This window comes from Phalacrocorax carbo, chromosome 2 (assembly GCF_963921805.1).
Source record: "Phalacrocorax carbo chromosome 2, bPhaCar2.1, whole genome shotgun sequence".
Taxonomy (NCBI): Eukaryota; Metazoa; Chordata; class Aves; order Suliformes; family Phalacrocoracidae; genus Phalacrocorax; species Phalacrocorax carbo.
The window spans coordinates 104,611,872-104,636,528 of record NC_087514.1 but is presented as its reverse complement, the minus strand read 5'-3'; the positions used below and the strand labels follow the sequence as shown (position 1 = coordinate 104,636,528).

General features: G+C 41.7%; 1 protein-coding gene across 2 annotated transcripts in view; it reads left to right on the top strand.

The window, feature by feature from the left end:
• SLC66A2 (solute carrier family 66 member 2) overlaps positions 1-24,657 on the top strand; it is a 66,453-nt gene that overhangs the window by 4,353 nt on the left and 37,443 nt on the right. Inside the window, exons 3-4 of one of the 2 annotated variants that reach the window (XM_064443743.1) lie at positions 7,142-7,275; positions 11,571-11,624. In XM_064443743.1, coding sequence (XP_064299813.1) covers positions 7,142-7,275; positions 11,571-11,624 — 188 coding nt within the window. The remainder of the gene's footprint in view (positions 1-7,141; positions 7,276-11,570; positions 11,625-24,657) is intronic. The other variant, XM_064443744.1, reaches the window with a different exon arrangement.

Genomic DNA, 24,657 nt, shown 5'->3' with positions numbered 1-24,657 from the left:
CTGCTTTCACTTATATGCGTTTGGCCTTGCTCTGTTCCAGCAATAAGTTGTATGCCAGAACTTTGTGGAAAAGCAGTGTTAGAGGACCGGTCTGTGGGAATGAAAACTGCATATGGATAGCAGTGGGCATGATTCCACTTTGCTTTGTTTATGCACACATGGATTTGTTTAGGAAAAAGAAAGTAGAAGTTAGACCATGCAGAGTTGTGGTTCAGTGTGTTGACTGTATGTAAAATCCTTGGCACATTTAAAGAGGATTTTGGAAAAAAAAATGTCTTTGAGAAGTAGACAGTTTGTGCTCCCAGCATCCCACAATAGGGCCTTCATTTACCAGTGTGAAAAGTAGATTTTGTGCTGTGACTGGACTTGATATCAAGTTAGCTTTATTTTTAGTAATAATCTATTGTTATAATTTTATATAGCACTTCAAAGCAGTCCTTATTTTGGGGTGCCAGTGTAGCTGCTGATCGTGATTTGTGGTTGGTATCAGCTGCTCCTTTGTTCTAGTCTTCTGCTGTTGTCAGTTCAGTGCTGCTTCTCCTTTCTGCCTTCTCCAGACCCTGTGGGTCATTGTATCTTGCTCTCCAATCAGTTCAACTTCTGCACCAGTCAGCCTGGAGAAGGTCTTGTTGGTTTTGAAGTTGTGGGTTGGCTTCAGAGGACGCCATGGCACTTGAACTCAGTTGTGACCAAGACAGACATACGTTCTCGGTTCGTGGGGCCTGCAGTCTGCCAGCTGACGAGCTTTGCATTGTCATGATCAAGAACTGGAACAAGAAGGCGGGCGAGAGTTGTGTAATCAGTTGGGGGTGGAGGATGCAGGGAAACTTACTTGTGAGTTCTCCCTCTCCTCCCTCTCTCTCTTCCCCCTTTCTTTTTTTAAAACAGAGCTTATGAAGATATAAATTATGGTTTCTTTTAAGATTAAAATCAGAATAAATAGCTGGAGGAAAGAAAACGGCAGATTTCTTAGAAGTCAGCAGTAGGCATTTTTATTTGTATCTTGAGTAAGTTCAGCCAAAAGTTCTTATGCTCCCCGCCATTCCCAGAGGTTTTTGGACTTCCTTCAGTTTTGCAGTCCATAAAATGTTTTATGTAGTAGTATAATATAGTTTGTATATTTTCCAGGAAGACAATATTCTTTCCAAAAGTTTTGAGACTGAGTTCTGTGGGCCACTGGCCTAAACCTCATACAGCAACAGCATAGAAATCTGAACAACAGAAAATAAAACTGCAATTTTGGAGTTGTTCTTACGAAATAGTTGCCTTAAGACAAACTGTGGAAACAAGTTCTGAGAGTCAGGGAAAAGATTAGAACTACGGAGCATGTTATTTTTGACCAAAGGTAACCCTCTACCCATTCCACATCAGTTCCTGTGGATGCCAAGACACATGCCCTGCTTCTGTGCTTAGCAGTGAGCAATATTAAAAAGTCCATGTTATCTGTAGAGACACACTAAATCACTGGATGAAAACAGCCACAGCTCCTGCTTATAAACCGTTGAAAAAGACCTGGTAACTTTGGCTGCTAAAAAACCTGAAACAAAGCGGGTTCTGAAAACTGTAATGTCAGTAGAACCAGGAGCTCTCTGTGCTAGAGTCAGTGGAATAAGCTCCCTGTTATGAGTAGATATTTACCAAGACAAGTATGCAGCTGGAGGTAATTTATAGGAAGATGTTGGACTGGCTGTCATCTGGGATAGATTCCTACATATTTATTTATTTTGCCGTAACACAGTGCTACTTGCAGATCAGGTCCCTGCTATCAGGTGCTGCTTTGGCTTAAGATAGTGGGCCAGTGGTGTCTGGTTGTAGGACTTCCTGTGGGAAGGAGAAACTTTTTTTTCAGACCATGTTACTAAAATGAATCTTGCCAGCTTGTACCGTGTGGGGAAGGTGGGATGATACTGTAAACCAAGCTGACAGAGTGACTACAACTTTGAAAGACTGCGTTACATATGGCCTGCTGGTGGAATCTTGCTCAGATATTGAGAGCAAAAGTGTTATGCAATTCCTTCTCCTTTTTATAAATGCTGGGGAGGAAGGATGAAATGCACTGCTCTTTTCTACAAAAAGTAGAGGTAAAGTCAGATTTTGTATGTCCAAGTGAGAAGCTTGTTTTTTGTGCTCCATAAAGTCCTGGAAGTTTATGTGTTAAGGAGAAACTCTCATATCAAGAGATCCTGTTGTAAAAGTAGTTTGTTTCTTGTTCTTCCTACTGATTAAATTCTGTAATTGCACGGGCTGTCTTTCAAGGCAGCTGCCATGCTGCTATACCAGCCTATCTGTCACAGCCTTAGTGGTGTCTGCAGCATCCTGCATGCTTTCCATCTTGCGCAGAGTCTGTAGTTCCACAAAGAGCTGTAAGTCAGCCCAGAGCAGTGAGCCCTGTAGTAACTTTGGTGGTTTCCACTCATGCGGTGAGTGGAGCTGCCTCTGTGAGCTGCGGCGGTGCCGGGTTAGGCCTGCCCATGTACAGGGACATGTAGCAGGGGGTCAAGAGAGATGGCCCACCACCTGGTTCAGCTGCCAGTGGGTGCAAGCTGAAACAGCCTCCAGGCTGCAGGAAGAAACAGTGTGGTCAGGGTGGTGGTCACCTGGTTGCTCCAACAGCAGTCAGTTTCTTTTCAGAGATGTCTTAGGAAAGGAGATAAGCAAACCTTTTGTGTTTGGTATAGTTTGGGTTTCATTTGCACATCGGCATTTGCTGTTTTGAGTAGGCCTAGGACTGGAATAGCAGGATTATTGCAACAGGATTGAGTCATACCAATGGAATTACCTAGTTTTCTACATGAATAGGTAGTCTTAGCTCTGGCCTTAATGTTCACTTCTCTTGTCTTCATCACCCTGAACATGCATTATCGTTTTAAGGCTGTTGACATACTAATAAAATGTAAGCTCCTCCCTCCCCTTTATTTGCACATTTGACTAGTACAGGAAAAAAGCATTTCTTTGTTTTTACAGTATTAAGTAAACAGTGAAAAACTTTGTCTCTTTGCAGTATTCAGAGAACTCAGACTACAAATGTCATGGTTGTTCACTTTATGTCACATAACACTCTAGTTGTGGGTGAAAATGCAGAATAATGATGATGACCCCGTCATCCCCAGGACTTCAGAGTTGTTCTTTTCCATGAGCCCATTCTCCTATCCTAAGGCTCTTCATCTTTCTCTCATAATCGACTTTAATGTTCCTTCCCTCCCGGCTCCTGCTTTGGCAAAGATAGGAATCACCTCTGCGAGGCAGAAAGTAAACAGAAGATGGAACAGCATGCTCTCCCTGCAGGGCTTGCATCTTGTAGCGCTCCTAGCTCAAACTGGCATGAGGAGTCTTAAAAACTGGATTAGTGTTGCTTTGGTAGGCCCTGATATCAATCTGAAGTAGAGTAAGCAGCTTGGAGCGGTGTTTGTTTCCATGGTCCCGAGCAAAATGAGTGTTCCGGCTTTACTTTTAAAGCTTCAAGAACCCGACAGTGGTCCTTGACTGTGGTATTCCCTTCAGTCGTGCTGTCATGGTAGTGTGGTCTAGGCTATGTCCTGTTTGCTCTGCCTGTTGGTCTCCATGGCAGCTGTTTGATTTCCTGTAGATGTGACCTACCTTAGAGGGTTGTGTTGTCTGTGAGACTCAGCTTGGGGATTGGTGTTTGAGGAGATGTTTCACATGAGTATGTTTTGTTGTGTAACCTTTGTCTTTGGAGGGTTGCAAAAAAAAAAATAAATCTACAGGTGTTGTGCATAGTTTCAAGTCCCTATAAGAATTTGTAAATTTCCAGCTTACCTCTCTGGTGTGTTTGTAATGGGTGGATGTTTACACTGCAAGCAAAGCTTTTGTGAGGCACCCATTACTGAATGGCCAATAATCTCATCAGCAGGGAGGAACTAACCTTGCAGCAACCTGCCCTGGATTTACCATCATAATAGCTTCTAGCTTACTGTGCTGCTAGCTCAGCCCCTCTTAAATGCATTACTATATTTTTTACATGCAAATGCATTTGTAATTGGATATGTTTTTTCTAAGCCCGATGTCAACAGTTTTAACTGCTCTGTAATTCTAAGTAAGTGGTTCCCAGGTTTTTTTCCCCCTCATTCCCTGAATAAGAGACAAATATAATAGTAGTGAATTCCAGTAGTTCAGGGGAACCTGGCGACAGTCAGCAACATGGGCTGAATGAGCTTTGGGATCATAGGCATGGGACATAGGTTGGGCCGAACGTTTGTTCTTCTCTCCTGCATTTTTCCCTAGTGCAGTGAAAGCCTTATCCAGAGAGCACTCTGCCTGTGATTACATTCATCAGTTGTGTTCTTTATTTCCTTCCTCATAGCATCCTCCAAGTTTCTTGTGATAATGGCTCTCGTGTGGGCCACCAGAAATCCTTTGATGGTAGAAAGAAGCAGGGGACTAAGGTACATGCAACTGCTATTCTTCCAGTAAGCTACTGGTGCTGTCTTTGGCAGTGGTGTGGAGGCTCGAGGCATTGTCGTACCTTCCCTTAGTTTATGCTATTAGGCATGAAATACTTGGCCATTTTCATTGGTGTGGGCTGCTTGGCTGTTCTACACAGGAAGATTTCCAAGGAAGCTGGTCAAGGACTTAGTCTCTCTTCTGTTCCTGTTATGAGCTGTCTCATAACAAAATGTCTCTCACTGGTGAAATCGCTATGGTGGAAATGCAGTATTGTGTGAGTGAGTGTGATGGCGAGCCTAGTTGGTTTTTACTAACACGGAGCTCTGCTATGAAAGAAGCCCAAGCACAAGAAATTACATTTTGCCAGGGTGCTACAAAACAGGAACTGTCAAGAAGGGAGCAGTGGTTGCCATGCCTGTGAGGCTGAGGTCTCCAGCAGCATGATGTGCTCAGAGGCAGGCCTTTAGTAACTGTGCTGTGAGGGAATTTAGAAAGCCGGTGTGCCTAATGGTGCAGGCTGAAGGAGTTGGGGAGCATGGTAATGCGTGTTCACCAAATCCTTTCCTCAGCATCTGTCTTCAAGGCATAAAACCTGGCAGAACTGAGCACAGAGAAGCAGCTCACCATGATGTGCACGCAGCCTTCCTATTGTAAACCTCACGTACTGGGAGGGCTGCACGTGAAAAACTTCCACCCGTTGCCCCACATGCACTTATGGGGAGTTTTGGTGGGCATTGCTGAGTTTTCATCAAGTAACACAGGAAGAGGAACTTGGGGCATCACAGGTCTTTACGGAAGGGTTTTATTTAGGATTGTGATCAACAGCGCAGAGTCTGGTTGGAGGCCTGTAATTAGCAGTGTACCCCAGGGGTCTGAGCAGGGTCCAGTCCTGTTCAACATATTCATCAATGACCTGGACAAAGAGACTGAGTCTACCCTCGGCAAGTTTGCTGATGATACCAAACTGGGAGGAGTGGCTGATACACCAGAAGGCTGTGCTGCCATCCAATGAGACCTGGACAGGCTGCAGAGCTGGGCCGAGGGGAGCCTAATGAAATTCAACAAAAGCAAATGTAGGGTCGTGCACTTGGGGAGGAACAACCCCATGCACCAGTACAGGTTGGGGGTTAAACTGCTGGAAAGCAGCTCTGCTGAGAAGGACCTGGGAGTGCTGGTGGACATTCATGGCAAGCTGACCCTAAGCCAGGATTGTGCCCTTGTGGCCAAGAGGGCCAACAGTATCCTGGGGTGCATTAAAAGGAGTGAGGCCAGCAGGTCGAGGGAGGTTATCGTCCCCCTCTACTCTGCTCCAGTGAGGCCACACCTGGAGTACTGCGTCCAGTTCTGGGCTCCCTTGTTCAAGAAGCACAGAGAATTACTGGAGAGAGTCCAGCGGAGAGCTATGAAGATGATCAGGGGACTAGAGTGTCTCTCTTACAAAGAAGGGCTGAGAGACCTGGGTTTGTTCAGCCTGGAGAAGAGAAGACTGAGCGGGGATCTTACCAATGCTTATAAATATCTAAAGGGTGGGTGTCCTGGGGACAGGGCCAGACTCTTTTCAGTGGTGCCCTGTGACAGGACAAAGGGCAATGGGCACAAGTTGGAACACAGGAAGTTCCACCTGAAAATGATGAAAAATTTCTTTACTGTGAGGGTGACAGAGCAGTGGAACAGGCTGCCCAGAGGGGTTGTGTTGTCTCCTCTGGATATATTCAAAACCTGTCTGGACGTGGTCCTGTGCCCCCTGCTCTAGGTGTCGCTGCTCAAGCAGGGGTGTTGGACAAGACGATCTCCAGAGGTCCCTTCCAACACCTACCTTTCTGTGATCTTCCTGTGGCAGTATGTTGTGCTATCACATAAGAGTTAGCTCTTCAGTCAAGATTGGCCACAATCCAAGTTCACTTCTCTGTGTTATGTGCAGGAAGGGCTCAGTAGTCCCCACCGAGCATCATCTGTGAGCATGCAGAAGTTTAATTGAGGGAAGGGGGAGGACAGGAGAGGGCAAATTATGTATGTTTGGGTCCCACGTCTTTTGGACTTCCTTACTTCCCCCTATCTAATTTGTCCAAATTAGATAAAAATTGATTAATTGATTGGTGTGTTCTGCAGATCTGGTCTTTCCACTCAGATGTCTAGAGGCAGACAAGGTAGACAAAGCATAATACTTCCCCCTCTCCATAGGAGGAAGTTAGATTAAACCTAGGAAGCTAATAGCTGTGGGTATTTATTTCTTTGTAGGGCAAGTGCTATTGTATTTATGACTTAACCTTAAAAATGATAAATTGAGAGAGGTAAGTTTTGCACAGAAGTTCTTGTGAAATCTATGGAGTGTGTATGTGGGGATGGTACATAACTGGTATTAATGTGGCATAACTCTCTGGTCTTTCTGTACTGCCTTGACTGCTCAATGAATCTACTTCTCCTTCTAAAATAATAGGTTTGCTTCTGGCTTTGGAAACAGGGACGTAAGCTTCTGGTTTCAGAATTTCTCAGATCATTTCACAGGGATGTTTTAATAAGGTTCTCAGGTACTCCTGCAAGGGGGTTGTGACTCTGAGCTACTGTATGTGCATCTAGATTTGGCTGGTGACTTTCTCTTCCTCAGCCTTTCATACCTGTTACTGTTAGGATTTCCTTTTTCAGGTGCTTCGATAGGATCAAAGAATGAAAGTAACGGAGTGCAACACTTGTCATCTTTGAGATGTTTTATATATTTTCTTTTCCTTCTTTTTTTAAGGTTTGGAAGGCGTTTTGAATCCCCTCTTCTGTGGCAAAGCATTATCATGATCATTACCATGTTACTGATGCTGAAACTGTGCACTGAAGTACGTGTGTCCAACGAGCTAAACGTAAAACGCCGCTCTTTTGCAGGTTAGTGACACGAACTGGCTTTTGCAGGTTAAATCTTTCTGAAAGCATGGTGTGCTGTATTTTGGACAAAAAATTGTGTCTGAATTGCAGTCCAGTCTCCTTTCTTGATGATTCAGTGTAGCACTTCCTGAACTACTTTTTTTTGAAACAGCTTTTTTCCAGATAAATATGAAAAGCTGTAATTTTATTTCACATGGGTCTTGATCCAGTCTAGTAATCACAGTTCTTCTTAATATTTCACTACCATGCCCTGAATATAGAGCTGGCTGTTACGCCGTTGTGCTAGCCTGGATTTTTTTTAAGGTCTTGGCCAGAATAAGAAGTTATTTCTTTAGCTGTACTTTCTACGAGGTTCTTAGGTATGATCGTACACTATGCTCTGAAATTTTATTTTGCAACTGCAAACACTTGCTTTTGTACATAATTTGTCTTCTACTTACTGAGTTATTGGCTGTCAAAACAGGAGGTGCTATCATATCATATAATACCAAAGCTATGTCTTTTTGTGTACTGTTTCCTTGAGCTTTAGTATGGAATTAGTTGGGATTTATGGGAATTTTAACATTTTTTTAATTTTGGTTATTTGTTAATCTTTAGGTATTGATAATTTCAGTCAGGGCAGAGTATTATTCTTTATTTAATGAAATGTTCAAGCTTTGTGGAAAGTCCCTGTTTTTTTTCCCAGATAAGAAATGTGAGAGGGGTAGTTTTTATGTTTCTCTGTGTTGACTTTGACTTAAAACATTTTATGTTACAGCTTAGTACCAACAAGAATAGAATTAATGCTGTCAGCTTTTTGTCAGGTGTTTTGCCAATGTGGATGTATAATTTGTTCTCTCCATCTGTTCTCTTCCCTCACTCCCTGATAATTGAGGGTCTGATCCAGTTCCAGATATCCACAGCCATCATTAGAAGTCAGCAGCTACTGGCTGTGCAGTAGGGTTATTTATCTAATAGCTAAGGAAGCTGCTTCCATTCCCACTCATTGTGGAGTGTAGTGGGAAACTATTCAGGTAAGTGAATTAATGTGGAAGAGGAGCTGTTCTCCAGCTCCCAAACACAAGCTGCTGTGTTCACACGGGTTGTTAATCTGGCAGGATGAATTACTTAAAAACTACTTGAAGCCAGATCTAGCAGCAGTTAAAATCCAGGAAGCATTGGGAGGGGCATGTATGCCTTCTCCCTCCTTTGCTCTCTGTGCTAGCATTTTCTGAAGTGGCAGAAAGGTTTCTCCATTTGCCCTCTATGTGGGGAAGTTGTCCTTGTGCACATTTACACACGCTACTCTTGCAGGCTCTTTCAGTAACCTTTGGACAAAAGGGGAGGCTATTGAGTTTTGTTTAAAGAGGGTTATATACACTACTCTCCCTGAAAGACATACAGTCTCCTAAGGGATAATCAGTCTTTCCCGTAGCTGGTAATGGAAACTCCTTGAGGTTGTATTGTGTCAATTTTTTGATCCTTTTTCCTGAAACTCTGCTTGTCATGTGTTTAATTAGTTAGAGAGACTGATTTTACCTACCTGTGGACCGTAATTATTTGTTTTCATCGAAAGGCTTGCATCCTTCCACAAACTTTGACAACAGCTAAAATCTTTTTCATACTTGTGATTGATTTTTAGCAAGGCCAACTATAATGTGATGGATCAGAATAAAAGTAGCATACAAAGCTCCTTTCAAGCGAGGCAGAAAGATAGGTTTTTATTTCAAGCACAATATGAGTAGGAGTGAGATCTGTGTTTCTAATCCTACTCCTAATCTTATCTCTTAAGTTTTATGGTGATCTAGGCAAGCTGATAAATCTGGATACTTACTTTCTTTCCTCATAGCTTGCTGGGGCAGTGCGAAGCTAGGTTTGAAGTCAGTGTTTTTGATTAACCTTGCAGAATCCTGCGGGGAAGGTGCACAATTTCTGTATGATAATATAATTTATTATTTCTCACATAGCTAGTCTTAAATGTAAACATTTTTCTGATTTAATTTCTATCCTCCCTTTGGATGTTTCTGCAAATTAATAAAAAATATTTAGAAAGTGACTAGGGTAGACTACTTCAGTGGGAGCTTGCTTTTTTTTCTTGTATTACTATTAAATGTGGTATTCCCCCCCCCCCCCCAGTCACATTAGTATATGTTTACCAGTGTGTTTTGAATTACGTGGGAGTTGCCTTTTTTCTTACATTTTTATTATTCTCACAGATAAGGTCTCTTAAGTAATAACTAGTTCAGAATGAATCTACTTAAAATTTCTTGAAGCATTAAGAAGCAGTTTCTCCTAATCCTGACAAGCTCCTTCTGTATTCTGTAGCCTGTTTTGTGGTGTTCCTGGCTTAAAATACATATCAATAGCAATTCAGAACATAGACATAAAGCCATTCAGTCAAAATGCTTGTACTTTCATTTATAAGGCAACTATCATAGCATGAAAAATACGGTATCCCTGGATTCTTTCCAGTAACACTTGATTATTTCTTGTAGGTTCTATATAGAGAATTTATTAGGAGAACTCACAATCTTTTATTTTTCTCTCAGTTATTTCTCAATTATGGGATTCCCCCATTCCCTTTTAGTCTTGCAAAGTAAGTTGAAGGTGGCAGACCCCATCTTGTGCTGCTGCTGCCTTCTCTGACTTTTTGTTCTGGATACATAGACTTTATCTTTCAATTACAAGTACTGATTGAAGACAGAGTAAGTCCTCTTTATATATCCAATTGTTTTATTATTTTTTTTAAACTTGGACTGTATATCCTATTTTTAAATGTTCTGGATTGGGGTTAAAAAAAAAACCCCAGACCCAAAACAAGCAAACAAAACACCCAACTTTATTTTAAGACCTTGAATGCTAGGACAGTTCTCTATCCTGCATATGAATACTTTGAAAGCTGTGTGAAGGAGTCTTCGGATGAAATCAGCAGTCATGAACAATACCTCCTCATCTTTTACCCTTTATTTAACCCACTTTAATTGCATCTTGACTGCTTTAATGCAGATCTCTTGGTACCATTGTTGTGGTAACAATAGCTCTCCTTATTCATTGCCCAATTTTAAATAGGTGTCTGTGCAGCCGCATATATGCTGTGTTGTTGGCCCAGTACAGAAAGGCTCGAGGTTCAGTGGTAGTTTCTTTTCTTATAGGTCTTTTTGTTCAAAGTGCTGTAGTATTACTGGGGCATGATGGTGCGACAGTGCTAGAGAGCTAAATATTGAAAAGCAGAAAGTGTGTGTGCCATGTCTGGACTCGAGAATCAAGAGGAAGCTGAAGTAAGGTGCCCATAGCTAAAAACATCTGGTCACTCTTGAAAATGCTGGCAGGTCAGTGCAGTCTCTTCATATTCTTGGAAAGACAAGACTCTCCAAAGAATCCTCTTTTTCTTTCCCCAAATAAGCCTTCCACCCCTCTCCAAAAAAGGTTGAATTTCAGTTATGCCCAAGATGATGTGACAGATTTTGAGCACCCTAAATGTATGACCTATACTGAAGATCAGTGGACACCGTTGGTTAAAAACGGGCTCTCAGACGTCTCTCCTTATTATCGTGCAGCCCAGGCTCCTTAAGTAGAACATGGGCTGTGTGATGTTTGTACAGGAAGATGATTTCCTCTGGTCACTCATCCAGTTTTGTCTTCCTTCCAACTGCTGGTTGTCTTAACCTGCTTTATAACTTGTATCTTATTATAGCACTCTGATCCCTTGAAGAGCTGTGTTTTTGGCACTGGAAAGCACTCTTGCGTAATACATAGTTTTCAACTAGCAGAAGAAGGTTGGAGTGAAAAAATTTAGCATGCAGAACAGTTGCAGATGGAGTCTACTGTGCCATTCTCTTGGTAGGATTGGCTTAAGCTTAGGCTTTTTCAAACTGTTTTAGCACAGCATTTTCCACAGGAGGCAAGGCAACTGTGTTGTCCTAGCTGATTACGCAGATGTATCAAAGCACTCAGTGTTGCGGAGGTAACAGCTTGCTTTCTCTGAGCATGAAAAGTATATAAAGTAAGAGTTAGGCTGTATGTTTCACTGTTTTTAAGTCTTAATTTTCTCCCCTTTGGTACATTGCTGTTGGGTTGTGCATTGAGACTGTCCTAGGACTTCCCACTGCCTGACCTTATCTTAACATCATGGGGTTGGAGCCTTATAGAAAGCATGGAGACTAAAATTTCTGGCATGTTTTGTTATGGTTAATATCTTTTTTATAAGCAAAATGTACTAACTGACTAAACTGTAACTAAAAGACCCACTGCTGCATTTAATCATACAAGTCTGTTTGTCTTTCCTTCCTTCCCCCCCCCAACTGTTTTTTATGTAGCTGCAGATAGTAAGGATGAAGAAATCAAAGCACCTCCCAAGAGATCCTATCTGGGTATGTACTGTACAAACCCATTCTGCATGGAATTGTCATCTCAGCTACATATTTCATGCTTTGCTACTTTTTGTAACCATATTTTAGAAATGATTGCATGATCATTTCTATAGAGAATGTTTGCATTACCTTTTCTTGACGTGCTAAAACTTGGTGCATGATTTCTTTTTTAAATTTTCGCCTCCCCACTTTTAACTTCCATAGAGGAAAAGATGCTTTCAGCTGTATTTCAGAAACCAGTTTTTTGAAGACACTAGAATTCACTGCACTGTGTGTCTCAATGATATCTTCCTTTTTCCTTCCCCAAGCTAGACAAGGAAAATATTACATGGTACAGGGGTCCCGTCTCTTCAGACTCATATTGCTCCTCTTCCAGTTCTGACTCTGGAGGAGATTATGAAAAATAAAGGAGTATCTTTAAGCGTTGTTCAGAATGCTAGATAAGAAATTTCTCACAACATTTGATGCTCAAGTAAAATGCCTGCATCCTTGTGAAATTTTCTGACTTGTTCCTCTTACTAGAACAGCTTCAAAATTGTTATTTGGGAATTAGTAACACTTAAGGTGAGAGCTTCTGATCTTCAGTTTCAGAGTTGGAATCTATGTTCTTTAATTTGCCTAAGGAAGAGGAAATATTAGGTGCAAACCAACTCTGCAGTATTTTCAACTGTTTGTAGTTTGGAAAGACAGTTTTAGTCAAGTCATGGTAATTTTGTTTTAAATTAGTTGGGATATCGCATTGAGGAAGTTATACCAACTAGAGACACAGAAGTTCCCCAAAGTCAACTTCTGGACTGATTTTAATTGAAGTGATTCGGAATCTCATATTGATACTCGTTATGATCTGTTGCAATTCTTGATTTAGTAAGGGGTCAACTGGAAAATCACAGGGTAAATGAGAATATTACTGGTGCAGAAGGAGAGTCTCTACTATATTTATCAACACACACAGTTAACTAAACTGGAGTTGGCTCTGAGAAACATTACCAAAGAGTAATATTATCTGGAGTGCTTTTGTGAAGCCATAAGACCATTTCTGTTAAGGTTAGACTCCTTTAATGATTCATCTGGATCTCCCCTTTCAGATTTGCAGGCGAAATGCACACTTTGGGAAAGCTACCTTTTTTGGTCTGATACCAGTATTTTGCAAAGCACCTTTTCCTTTTGTGGTTTCAAAACATTTTTTTTCTGGATTTGGTATCCAACTGTTTTGTTTTTCTGGTTGTCTTTAGTTCTAGTTTGTAGTCATTCTTGCAGGCTTGCAACACTAACCAATGGAATGTAAACTCTAAGCAGCCCTGTCTTCCTTGTGCCTGTGTTCCTGTTGGCTTTTATTAGTATTCAGCAGTGGATTATTTACAGTGTCAGAACTAGAAACAGTTGTCCGTGCTCCTAGGTATCACTGAGTGGATTATTTAAAAATGCTTCAAATGGTTAAAATTAAACAGAAATAAGTAACTTAATGTGACCTTTTACTCAGTCAGATTTTTTTTTTTTGTTAAAAAGTCATTTGCTTGGGAGTTTGATAGCTAAAAAAGTTGAGCTTTGTAGAAAAAAGGACCATATCTCTTAATCCAGCTGATTTAAGTCTGAAACTTTTGCTTAATAAATGTTACTTGAAGTTAGTTTTGGAATTGCTTAGCAAAATGGGATGAATTGAATTATCACTGAGGAACAGGACAATCCTATGCTACTGCTCAGAATTTTAAAGGCTGGGATGGGCAAGTCTGTTGAAATGTGATTATTCTTACTGATGTAAACAAATTAGAATTTTTTTGAGGTGCTTCTGTGTAGTGTACATGCAGAAGTATGTCCTGGTGGTTTAAAGAGTGGGATGCATGGTGCTTTATGTATGTAAGTCATACTTCAATTTACAAAGGGCTTAATAGAGCTATGTCCTGCACTGCTGTGTTTTGCTGCAGCTCTGGGGAAGCTCACTAAGAGGTTAGATAAGGGGAATATTTGCCATACTTCCATGTGGCAGTGAATTCTCACAATGTCTTTTAATGAGTTTTGATTAAACTTTCCTTCAAGAAGAACAAATTGGCTTTTTAATTTACCCTATTTATTTCAGTGGTGTAAAAAAGGTTCTTCAATATGTGTCTAGGCTTCAGAAACCATTATATTACTTTGTTTTTCCGGTTACATATTAAGTGCACTGTATACTGCATTTGTAATTGAAGATTGACTATCCATGAACACTGTTTTGTTGTAGAATCGTTGAACTGTTCATCTGAAATGTACTGGTCTACCAAAGAATTTCAGGTGAACTTGTTAGATAAATACAGAGGCATTTGTTTGATGCCTGTCATTGAATAGGAGCTGAGCTCCAGCTGTGCTCCCTGGGACTGCTTTTAGGTATGTTTTATTGTCAGTAATCCAAAAAACCACTTAATGCCACTGTTTTTCCACACTTAATCTAAAAAAGCCTTTATCTGGCACAAGACACTGAAAACTGACTTTTTAGCAGCCCATGCTGAGGGGAGTTGAGGGTGTTGGGGAAGGTTGCTGCAGTTTCACTCACCTAAGTAAAATAAATATAATTTACAGTACGGTGGGCCCCGGAGTGTAGGGTTTCCTGATTTCATACAGAAATAAAGTTATTTCCCCCTTTTTCTCGGCAAAGGATTAAGTAGCTCCAGTTCTGAAGAAATGATATTTTCTAATGCAAGTATCTAGTTCTACCTGGTGCCTGCTAGCATTTGATGGCTACCGCTGAGGCTGCGCAAAGCTGCAGTTAAGTGATATTTGTTTTTTCTTGATGAGGTGATTTAGAACAAATGTGGATAAATGTCTTAATCTGTTACATTAAAATACAAGTTTCCTATATAGACATTTTGAGCCCTGTGAGTGTTGAAGATTGTTGGGGCAGAAGTACCAAAACACTAAACAAGGCATTGATCCAAAGAAGCTGTATCTTTTGAAATTGTTTAGAGTGGTCTCACTGGTGTGGCAAGCAAGACTCAAAGTGAATGTGACTTCTTCAGTTTTTTCCAAGTAGTTGTTGAAACATTTCGAAGGACACTTCCGGTAGGTCACAAGGGTTTTCCTTCCTTCTCTGAAGCTGGTTTTAAAACCTGCCATATTATTGAATCCTGAACCTTGCTTTTAGCCCAAACAAAAAGTTACCCAAGTAACATTAAGTTTTAGAACAGTAGTAATCAAATGACAAAAACTTAGATTCACCAAATACCTGTTGTAAAAATTTTTAAAGCAACCTGGTTTTTTTGGGGGGGGTAAAAAATGTAAAATGTCTGTGTAGTTAACTTCACAAAGTTAGTATCTGCATAATAATGAAGAGAAAATAGTAATGTGAATTAAGCGGTTGCAGTCATCTGCTGCATGGCTTCCACTGGCAATGTAACATCCTGCTAAATAACTAATGCTTTCACCTCTTCTTTTTCCCCACTCTTTGCTTAACTCAGCGCATCAGCTGGCTTGTGGTGAGTTAAGTGTGGGCATACTCTACAACAGCACTAATACTTTACATGTGCCATGAAGGATGTAAACTTTATTTATTTGGCTCTCTGGCTCCCTCTGTTCAGAGTATTCTGTCTATTTGAATTCAGCAGGGGTGACCGGCTTGCAAACGTGCAGGCACGTGCTGTGATTTTCTGTGGGTGCTCTGCAAACATGCACAATGTGCTTCTCTGTCCAGGCCTTGGCATCCTGAGCAGAGCCGAAGACAGAGCAGGGATGGTTTCTGTTGGCCGGTTGTGGGCAACACTTTGGTTTCATTGAAAGTATGTGATTTTTACACCATGCTCTCTACAGCTGCTGTGCAGTTCAATACATAACAAAAGCACAGCTGTTGCTGGGATGCAGCTGCCACCACCTGTCTGTGCGTAACTCTATGTGCATTAGTATTTAGACCTTTTCAGGAGACAAAATAAGAAGTGGAGATTCTAAGGATGAAGTGGCAATTTTCAATTTGTTGTAAGTAAATACGTAAGTTGAAAACTATAGAATCTTTAGGGGTTTTTTTTTTAATACATAATTTTGGTTTATTCTTAGTTGATGTTGCAGATGAAATGGAAGTCTGGAAAATAATTTGTCTATCCAGGTATGGGTCTGTGCTAGAGGTCTAAGTTACTATTCAGTCATTTCAGAATAATTCAGTCCAGATAGAACACTATTAATTTTTTTTAAAGGAACTTCCAAATATTTTGCATACTGAACAGAGCACTTTTTTAACTACAGATGCAGAGAGAGGGAACAGTTTCCTTTAAAAGGTTGCTTATTTATTTTCATGGGGAATTTGTTTCCTGAAGGATTGCTAAACAAATACTAAAATACTTCTCTTTCAGAAAACTTTTGAAAAATAGATTTGGGTCAGTCTGTTTTCTAGGACCAATGTTATGTTTCTCAGTAGGTACTATCTTCTAATCTTCCATTTAGTGGAAATCTTTCTTCAGCTCCTCAGGCTAATGGGTCTTGAATGAAAAATCATACTGTGGCCTTTTCTGTCCTGTTGAAAAGTGTTGGAAGCTATTCAGTGGGAATACTGAATTACTGAATAATCAAAGAGCATACATTTTTGCAGTCATGTCTAGTATTATTCAGAAGTTATAAAAGGAAAAAATAAGTTTTATCTACTTAAATTCTACATTCCAGAGAGACATTTTCCTTTTAGAAAAGATAGGTGGGAAGGGAGGAACCCAAATAATAGTTTATGGTTGTTGAGGCATCAGTGCAACTATGATCCCTGCTCTGGAAGTTTGCTGTTTCCTTAACCTGAGAGACCCCGAAACACACATGTGCACCCCCCCCCACAGTGAGGTGGTAGGATGAGGCCAGTGTGTTTCCTGCATGCCTGTGTGCTTGTTACAGGGTGGAACATAGAGCTCTGTGTGAAAGCACGTTTCTGGCCATAGTGCGATATTGCCTTTTATTCTCTGATTTCCCATGCCAGAGGCAACTGGGCCATGTGGCTATGTGGGGGAGCAAGGAGGGGAGAGGGAGGCTTGTGATAAATCCATCCACAGATTTACAGATGCTGTGGTGAGGGATCCAGGTGGGCAGGTCTCTCTGGGAATGCATGGCATGTATCAGGTTTATACATGAGAGGCAAGCAGTGAGATGCATGAGAGTAAAGGTGATCAGCTGTTTCTTTCTGTGGGAGGCATGGGTGAACTTGGAATAGAAGGGAGACTGACATTTGCTGCATGAGTGATACATAAAGTATGAGTCAATAACTTCCATGTCCATTCATGAACTACAAACATAACATCAGTAGTTATAGTAAAGCCACAGGGAATAACAGACCTGTCCATGTGTTGTGGGCTCACCCTGGTAGGCAGCTTTGCCCCACTCAGCTGCTCGCTTGCTCCCCCACAGTGGGATGGAGGGGGAGAATCAGAAGGGCAAAAGTGAGACAACTCATGGGGTGAGAGAAGGGCAGTTTAATAGGTAAGGCAAAAGCTGCGCATACAGTCAAGGCAAACCAAGGAATTAATTCACTACTTCTCATCAGCAGGCCATTCCCAGGAAAGCAGGGCTTTGTCACAGGTAACAGTTACTTGGGAAGACAAATGCCGTAGCTCCAAATATCCCCCCTTCCTCCTTGTGAGCGTGCTGCTTACACTTCTTGTGATCACTTGATGAACATCTGCATAAAGGCCATTTGTCTAGACTGATTAAATACCAATATTACACTGAGTAGTCAGTTTTTAGACATCCACGAATTCTTGTCTCAAATGGTTTCTCTTGAGTTTTGTCTTAGAGAAAGGTGAGGTGATGGAATGTGGTTTATGTCCAGAAAAGGGTGGTTCTTTCCAGAGACCAAGAAATGGCAAGGACTCATGTCTTAATCCTGCTTTCTAGTTTATTAGTATGTGCGATCTATGGAAGGCCTGTTACTTCATGCTAGCGCATGGATCTTTCTTTTCAAGTTGCAGTCTTACACTGTTAGTCAACACAGTTCATGCTGACTTCTTACTGGGTCTGACTGTCATCTGAAAATGGAATGGCATGTATTTGCCAGGCTAAAAAGTTCTTTTGACTGCTGACCTGCTGTTCTTTTTGTGTAGGTAGTATAATTCAGGGAGGAGAGGGGTCTGGTTTGGGTGGTAGCACTTAATCCTATTTCCAGAATTTTGGTTAGCACAATGATGGTTGAACAGGTGCCTGCTGAATTCAGGCTTTGGATTGGAACTTACATACTTTATCTTCTTCTAAGATGTGACTAAGATTGGTAGGCGGAGAGGTAATGTCCTTTAACTGACTACTTGGGGAAAAAATGTTTTCAGCTGCACAAGCTCTTGTGCAGGTCTGAAACAGAAGTAGTTAGCTTTAAGCTCCATTCAGTTTGGAAGCTAGATTTTTTCAAGTTTAACTTGTTTATTTTATTACTTAGACCAGTTAAGTGAGAAGAATAATTGCCACCTGTCAGGTCATTGTCCCTTGTGGGATGGAGAATGGGATAAAAGCCCAGCATGGAATGTGGATGTGGGTGAGTTGTATTTCAGGAAATATTCTCAGCATGCAACAAAGCCAAAGTTAAAAGTGTCTATAATTTTTGGTAACCATTGATGAATTTTAGTTTCTAGGCTTGTGATTTGGCAACTTGACAGAAAAAACTTCTTCCTTGAGGCTTCCACTCAGAGATCAGAGATGGCATCTTTGACAATGGAAACCTTAACTGGCTGGTAAAGTTTCTCTCCTTTGAGTTGGTACATGGGAGTTGGTTTATAGTGGTTGTTTCATATTAGCCACACATTTTCCACCAGGCCATTTGATACACTGAATGAAATATTTTACGTTCAGTGATAAGTGTAAGTAGCATCTCTGGACTTTGAGGGCCATATTGGAAGGGTCATTGTAAAAAGTTTTGTTTTGGTTTTTTTTTTTTCCCTCCTTTCAAAAGGCTTGAGAAACTGGAGCTGCCACCCACAACTTCTTTTGCTTCTTAAACTGAAACCTCCAAAGCCTTAAGGGCTGAAAGGATTATTCTTACCTAATGCATAATGTGGGCAATAACATTTTGCTTATATATTATTGTAGTGCACACGGTAACTTGTAGTCAAACAGGTTCATCATCATAGTTTAAAAATCTACCCACTGTTGATCTGAAAGGTTCAAAGTACCACTTGAATGAAATGTCACACTTGAGTGACATTTTAAAATTTTAACAGGTTAGCTTTGAACAGGAGATGTCCTGCAGAGGGCTTTTCCAAACCAAGCTACTGTGGGATTGTAAATAAAATATTCTGCTGATGGTTTGCTGTGAGACCACCACAAGCAATTTGAAAATACAGTCCTTTGTTACTTTCACTCACTTCTCCGTTTCCGAGTAGGATATATATTGTATTAGCTAATGAAGAATACTTCTACAATCATCAGAAATACAGTGTGTTCTTAATTTTGTCAGTTGTATTAGCTTTGTAATGTTTTGCATCACACATGTTGATTGATCTGGCTCCTATCATTGGTGGTAATCAAGCAATATACATCTTCTCTATCCCTGGGACAGGGAGTTGAGAAGGTGTTACCTGTGTTTCCTAGTGATCAGGGCAGGGAGCTTGGAGGACAGTGTTATGTTTGTTTTTGGGGCTACCACATTTTGAATTTCTTATTTAGCACCCTTTAAGTTTTCAGCTTACAGCCAGTAGGGAAGACAGCCAACCGGGGACTTGTAAAGTCTCTGTTGAGTCAGAATGGTTTCAGCAGGATGTGATTTGGTGGTAGAGCAGTACGTTTCAGACCTGAGTTATGGGCCTTCTAGCCCCTCCTTTTGCACCAGCCTTGCTACTGCTTTTGAATGGCTTCAACATGAAAATGAAAGCAAGCCGTTCTTTCTCTTTATTTCTAATGCAGTTGGCAGTGCTTGTGTTTATAGTTTAAAATGATCTGCCAGGATGAGTGTAGCAATTGAAGGGCCCATGCCTGTTCTAAAAGCCTACCTGCTACAAGGAGAAAGAGCTGAGGAAAAGGTGGTTGGATGGGGATGGACAGGCAGGGCGTGGGTACAGGTTAGGTGGAGTGAGCAAGGCTTCCAGAGTGGGGGGGCCTTTCCTTTGCCATGTAGCATGAAGTGCACACTGCAGCGGTTGGGGGAGCTGGTAAGGAGGAGTGCAGCTGTTGTTCTCTCAGCCTCTCTTTAAAAAAAACAAAAAAGGGCAGGGAAAAGAAAAAGTCCTTATCTGCTACCAGGAAATTTTTAGCTTTATCTTAAATTGAGGGAAAACTGTCCTTCAACACTGGGAGAAAAGAGGGAGGTGGTAAAGGTGGCTCTCCAGCTTGGCGTGAGCAGTAATACCAAGAGGTGTGACAGGAGGCGAGGATCAGCACTGTGTTTCTGTAGTGTGCTGCTCCAGGTACTCACTGGCTCCGACTGCTGCTGCCCCTGCCCAGCCCTTGGGCAGTCCCTGCAAGGCCTGTCACCCAGCTGTAGTCTTGCGGAAAGAAGACAACTTAAACAGGTTCTGTTGGAAGAACTGTGCAGCGGCAGAAATATTACTTCTGGCACAAGTGCTGCTTCTAGTCGGTGGTGTGATGGGGAAATAAACCTGCGAATAAAATGTGAATTTTGCTTGTTCTGCATGTATTTTAAAGGGAGGAAGGAGAGCTCATAGCAACATCTAGCCACATGAGGGTGCACTTGGGTTTCCAAATCTTCCCTGCTGAGCCACTCAACGGGAACCTGTGAGAGAAGTCTGATCTTGCTTTTCAGGGCTGTGGTGGTAATTGTAGAAATAGTGAATAAATAAGAGACTTGGAAAAAAATATTTTCCTTCGTGGTGGGAGCCAGAATAATTAGTTGCTTTAATAACATCAGTGATGAAACATCTAAATGGTCAAATACAATCCATTTGTCTGCCTGTCCTGCAGATCAGGGAACGCGTATGCTTCAGTTTGGTAGATGTGAGAAGCTTTTGCCGTTGTCTGCTTCTTGAGCACGCCACATGCTGTTGTATACTTGGTCACGTCTACATCTAAATAGTGACATTTGTCCTTTAAACAAGCTCAGAGAATAATTTGGCTTGGAAAGGACCTCTGAGCTTATTTGGTCCATTTCCCTGCTTGAAGCAGGTCCAATTAGATGAGGTTGCTTAGGAGCATGTCTGGATGAGCTGAGTATCACCAACAGTGAAGATTTCACAGCCTCTTTGGCACCTGTGCCAGTGTCTGACCATCCTCATGGTGATAAAATTTTCTTCCATCTAATTGGAATTTCTGTTGTTGTAACCTGTATCTGTTTCCTCCTGTCCTGTGCGTTTAACAAGACTCTGCCTCTATCTTCTCCACACTCTCCCCTTAGATAGCTGGAGGCAGCAAGAAGCCTTTGCCTCTTAAAGCTCAACAAGCTTGCTTCTCTTAGATTCTTCATGTACACCATGTACCTCAGCCCTTTAATCATCTTGGTGGCCCACCACTGGGCTCATTCCAGTACATCAATGTCTTTCATGTACTTGGGAGGCCAAAATTCAGCACATTACTCCAGATACAGTATTGCAGGTGTTGAATAGAAAGGAATAAATACTTCCCTCTATCTGCTGACTATGGACTTCCTCAACTGTACAGCCTAGTAAGTGATCTGCTGCCTTTACCATGAGGACACACAACTGACTCGTGCTCAAGTTGTCTGCCAGGCTACCCTCCACTGGTCTATAAAGCAGCTCTCTGGGGAGACAGCCCCCTGCACCAGTACTTTGGTGTGTGGTTGCTCCTTCCCAGCTGTGTGATAACTTCATGGTATTCCTGTCAGCTCATATCTTCAGACTAAGATCCCTTTGAATAGTGGTGCTGTCCCTCAGTTTACCATGTACTCAGCCTAATTTGGTATAATTAATGAACTTACCATTATCTAGGTTGTTAACAGAAGATGTTAAAGAGTGTTGGCCCTAGTACTGACCACTGTGGGCTGCCTTGTAACTGGTCATAAATTGGATATTTTTCATTTGAGAGGAAAAATTCTTTGAGCCTGATGGTTTTTCTACTCTTTTTATTGTCCACTTACCAGTTGGTTTTTTTTTTTTTTTTGCTAATAAAGATACTGTAGGAGACTATCAACAGCCTAAAGGCACTGTAAACAAAATCCACTGCTCTCCTCTTGTCTGTAAAGCCAGTCATCTCGTAATAGAAGGTAATCAGGTTGGTCAGGTGCAGTTTGCCCTTGGTAAAATCCATGCTGGCTGTTCTTAGTCACCGTCTTGTCCTTCATGTGCTTTGAAATGACTCCCATGAGGACTTCTTCCATAATCATCCCAGGGATGAGCTTAGGCTAACTGGCCTGTAGTTCCCTGGATCCTTCTTGAAGATAGGTGTGACTTTTTTTTTCCCTTCTCTCACCCCCAGTCATAGAGAACCTCTCCCAATCACTATGACCTTTCAGAGATGACAGAGCAGCCTTGCAAAGATGTCAGCCTGCACCCTCAACACCCTCAGATGCTTCCAACTGTGTCCCATGACTTGCATAATTCCATCAGTTTAGGTGCTCCCAAACTCATACATTCCTGTTCTGTGGGTATTGCTTCACTCCCTCAACTTTGCTAGCAGGGCTCAGGAACTGTAGGGGGCAGTCCTTAACCAGTGAAAGCACGTTAAAACGTTATTAATGCAAGAAGGCAATAGGTAAGTTTAAAGCCATGGTGAGAATTAGTTGTCTAGCTTTCATTGTGATATCCTGCTTTGCTGCTTGTCTGATATCTTTCAGTTTCTGTAAGCCAAACAGCTGAGAAGAGAAAAAATTTTCTAGGTGATGGCCAAGTTGCCTGTTCAGTACAAAAGGTATAAGTGAGGAAACTTTTAAAGGGTAACTCAACTCCCCACAGACTTCAGAATAAACTTTCAAGCTGAGGTGGTTTCAGTTGTTGGTACAGATGCATTGATAGCTCACTTTTTTTCATAAGTGGTTTGTAACACTGAATGACATGGTATGTGCTTAAAGAAGCACTTTGCCCAGTACTGCCTGCTCAGACATAATAGATTGTCTAGACAGCTTCCTAGGGAAAGAAAAATCTGGCTGAAGCACATTTTTAGGATCTTGTTATAGATCCTGGCACAACCACATTTTGTAGATATTGTGTATTTTAAAATAATGTTATCTTTGCATTTGTGTAAGTGGTGTAGAATCAACAGCTCAACAGATCAAGAGGTATGTCTTGTACAGGAGATGGGGGTATAGCTTGCACTTGGTTTCTGCTGCTGACTCTTGTAAAATGGACTCCATATTAAAGACAGATATGCTGTCACCCTGGAAAGCTGCTTGTTTCACACGTTGAGGCCTTGCAGGCATCATTTGTTCTGGGCTTTTGCTTCTGTTTACAGTTTGTCTTACTCCGTTGGAAATGAGCCCACTGAGATAACCATACCCGCTGCAGAATATGGAGTGGGAGGAATGGACAATGAGGTGACCCAAAGTCTAGTACTTAGAAGTGCTGAGCTGGGTGGCAGCTCTCACTTGGTCCCAATTAAAATGGTGTTACAAGGGGTTGATGTGACAGTAGGATGTCTGAGCTGACATAATATGCTCTGTGAACTAGACATGGAGGTGATGCTCAAGGTACAACCTGATAGTTGCACTCAGCCAGATTTATTTTCTCCACTGCATTTTATGTCCTATATGTTTTATTAGCTTTCTTTTATTTAAAGTGCACTGGAAATATGAAGTTACTAGTTTCTACTAAGCTAGAAATAGGAATATATTTAATAAGTCTACATTTCTGAAGCTCCTGTTTATGAATAATGTCATGTTAACATGAGATTTCTTTATGCTGGATATTGAAAGGCACTTATCACTGAAGCATCAGTGCTTTGGCATTTTCACTGCTGTGTCAAGGGAAAACAAAATAAAACCTTCTCTGCTGAGACGCAAATGTCGTGCTTTTAACCTGTAATGCTCTACCCTGACCATCCTTGACTGAAAACAATTAGGGATAGCTTTATTTTACTGAAAGATTCACGCCTTCTCCCCACTTCACATTCCCGCTTTGCAAGCAGTGATGCACCAAAGATATATTTTTGGAAAAGGGTTTTCAAGACCTAGGTGGATGTTTCAAGTGAGAAAGAAGAAGGATCTTTGCTACACTCCAGTTAGCCAGTTGTCCCGGGCTGGTTGCTTTTGGGAGATGACACAGGAAATTCCATTTTATGTCCCAGCTCTGAAGCAGGAATAGTGGCGGTGGAACCTAGGTGCTCTGTCTGTGACCCATGGGAGTGCTAAGCAAGGCTGAATCAGGGCAGGGGGCTTAGGTGCTTCTGCTTTTCTGTATGTTCTTGATCCCCTGTTGCTGTCAAAAAAAGGGTGCATGCCATTGGCTCTGTTTTGCCCTCGCCCCCCATTTAGTTTGTGTCTGCCTCTGCTCCTGATTACTTTTAGCCTTGTGAAGACTGGAGCTGAGAGAGTCCAGTTATGTGGGCTATAAGCCGGTATCATGGCACTCACATGGATATGAGAGACTGAGGTTCCTGCTTGCACAGATAACTGGTAGTCTGTCAGTCTGAGCAAAGGCTCTGATGGTCCCCTGGGAAGCCAGGCTGCAGGCAGGAGAGAGGGGCCCCAGTGGGAGCCTGAAGCAAGCACGCTAGCCCTTACTTAGGCTGTCTAGGTACTGAGGTTCCTGGTCTTTGAATGTGTGTATCTGAGAGTGTGATTTCCTCCTGAATTGGAATGGAGAAACACATCAAATCTCAGGGTTTCCCATAAAAGAGAAATGCCTGTCTGGTTCCACCCTTGACTTCCCGAGTCACGCGCAGAAGCTGAAGGCAGGCCCATCTCTCTCCATGGACTGCAAAGGGCCTGAATCCCTAGCTCAGGCTAGTGGATTGGACACGAGATCTCTTAAGTCTGGTGAGATGAACACTGCCCTCTGTGGTGTTGAGACCAGCACTGCATCATCGAGAACTTCATCTGCCTTACTAAGTTTTACTTACTAATTTTCTTTAGTGACAGTAACTTCACAGTTACTTTTATTTATGTTTATGTTTTGAGTGACTTCTTACGAACCTACAGGCGCAATGCACGCTGAAGAACGAAAGCCAAACCAAACACACCTCTGTTGTGAGTGCCAAATTGTCCCTTCTGATGTTTGGC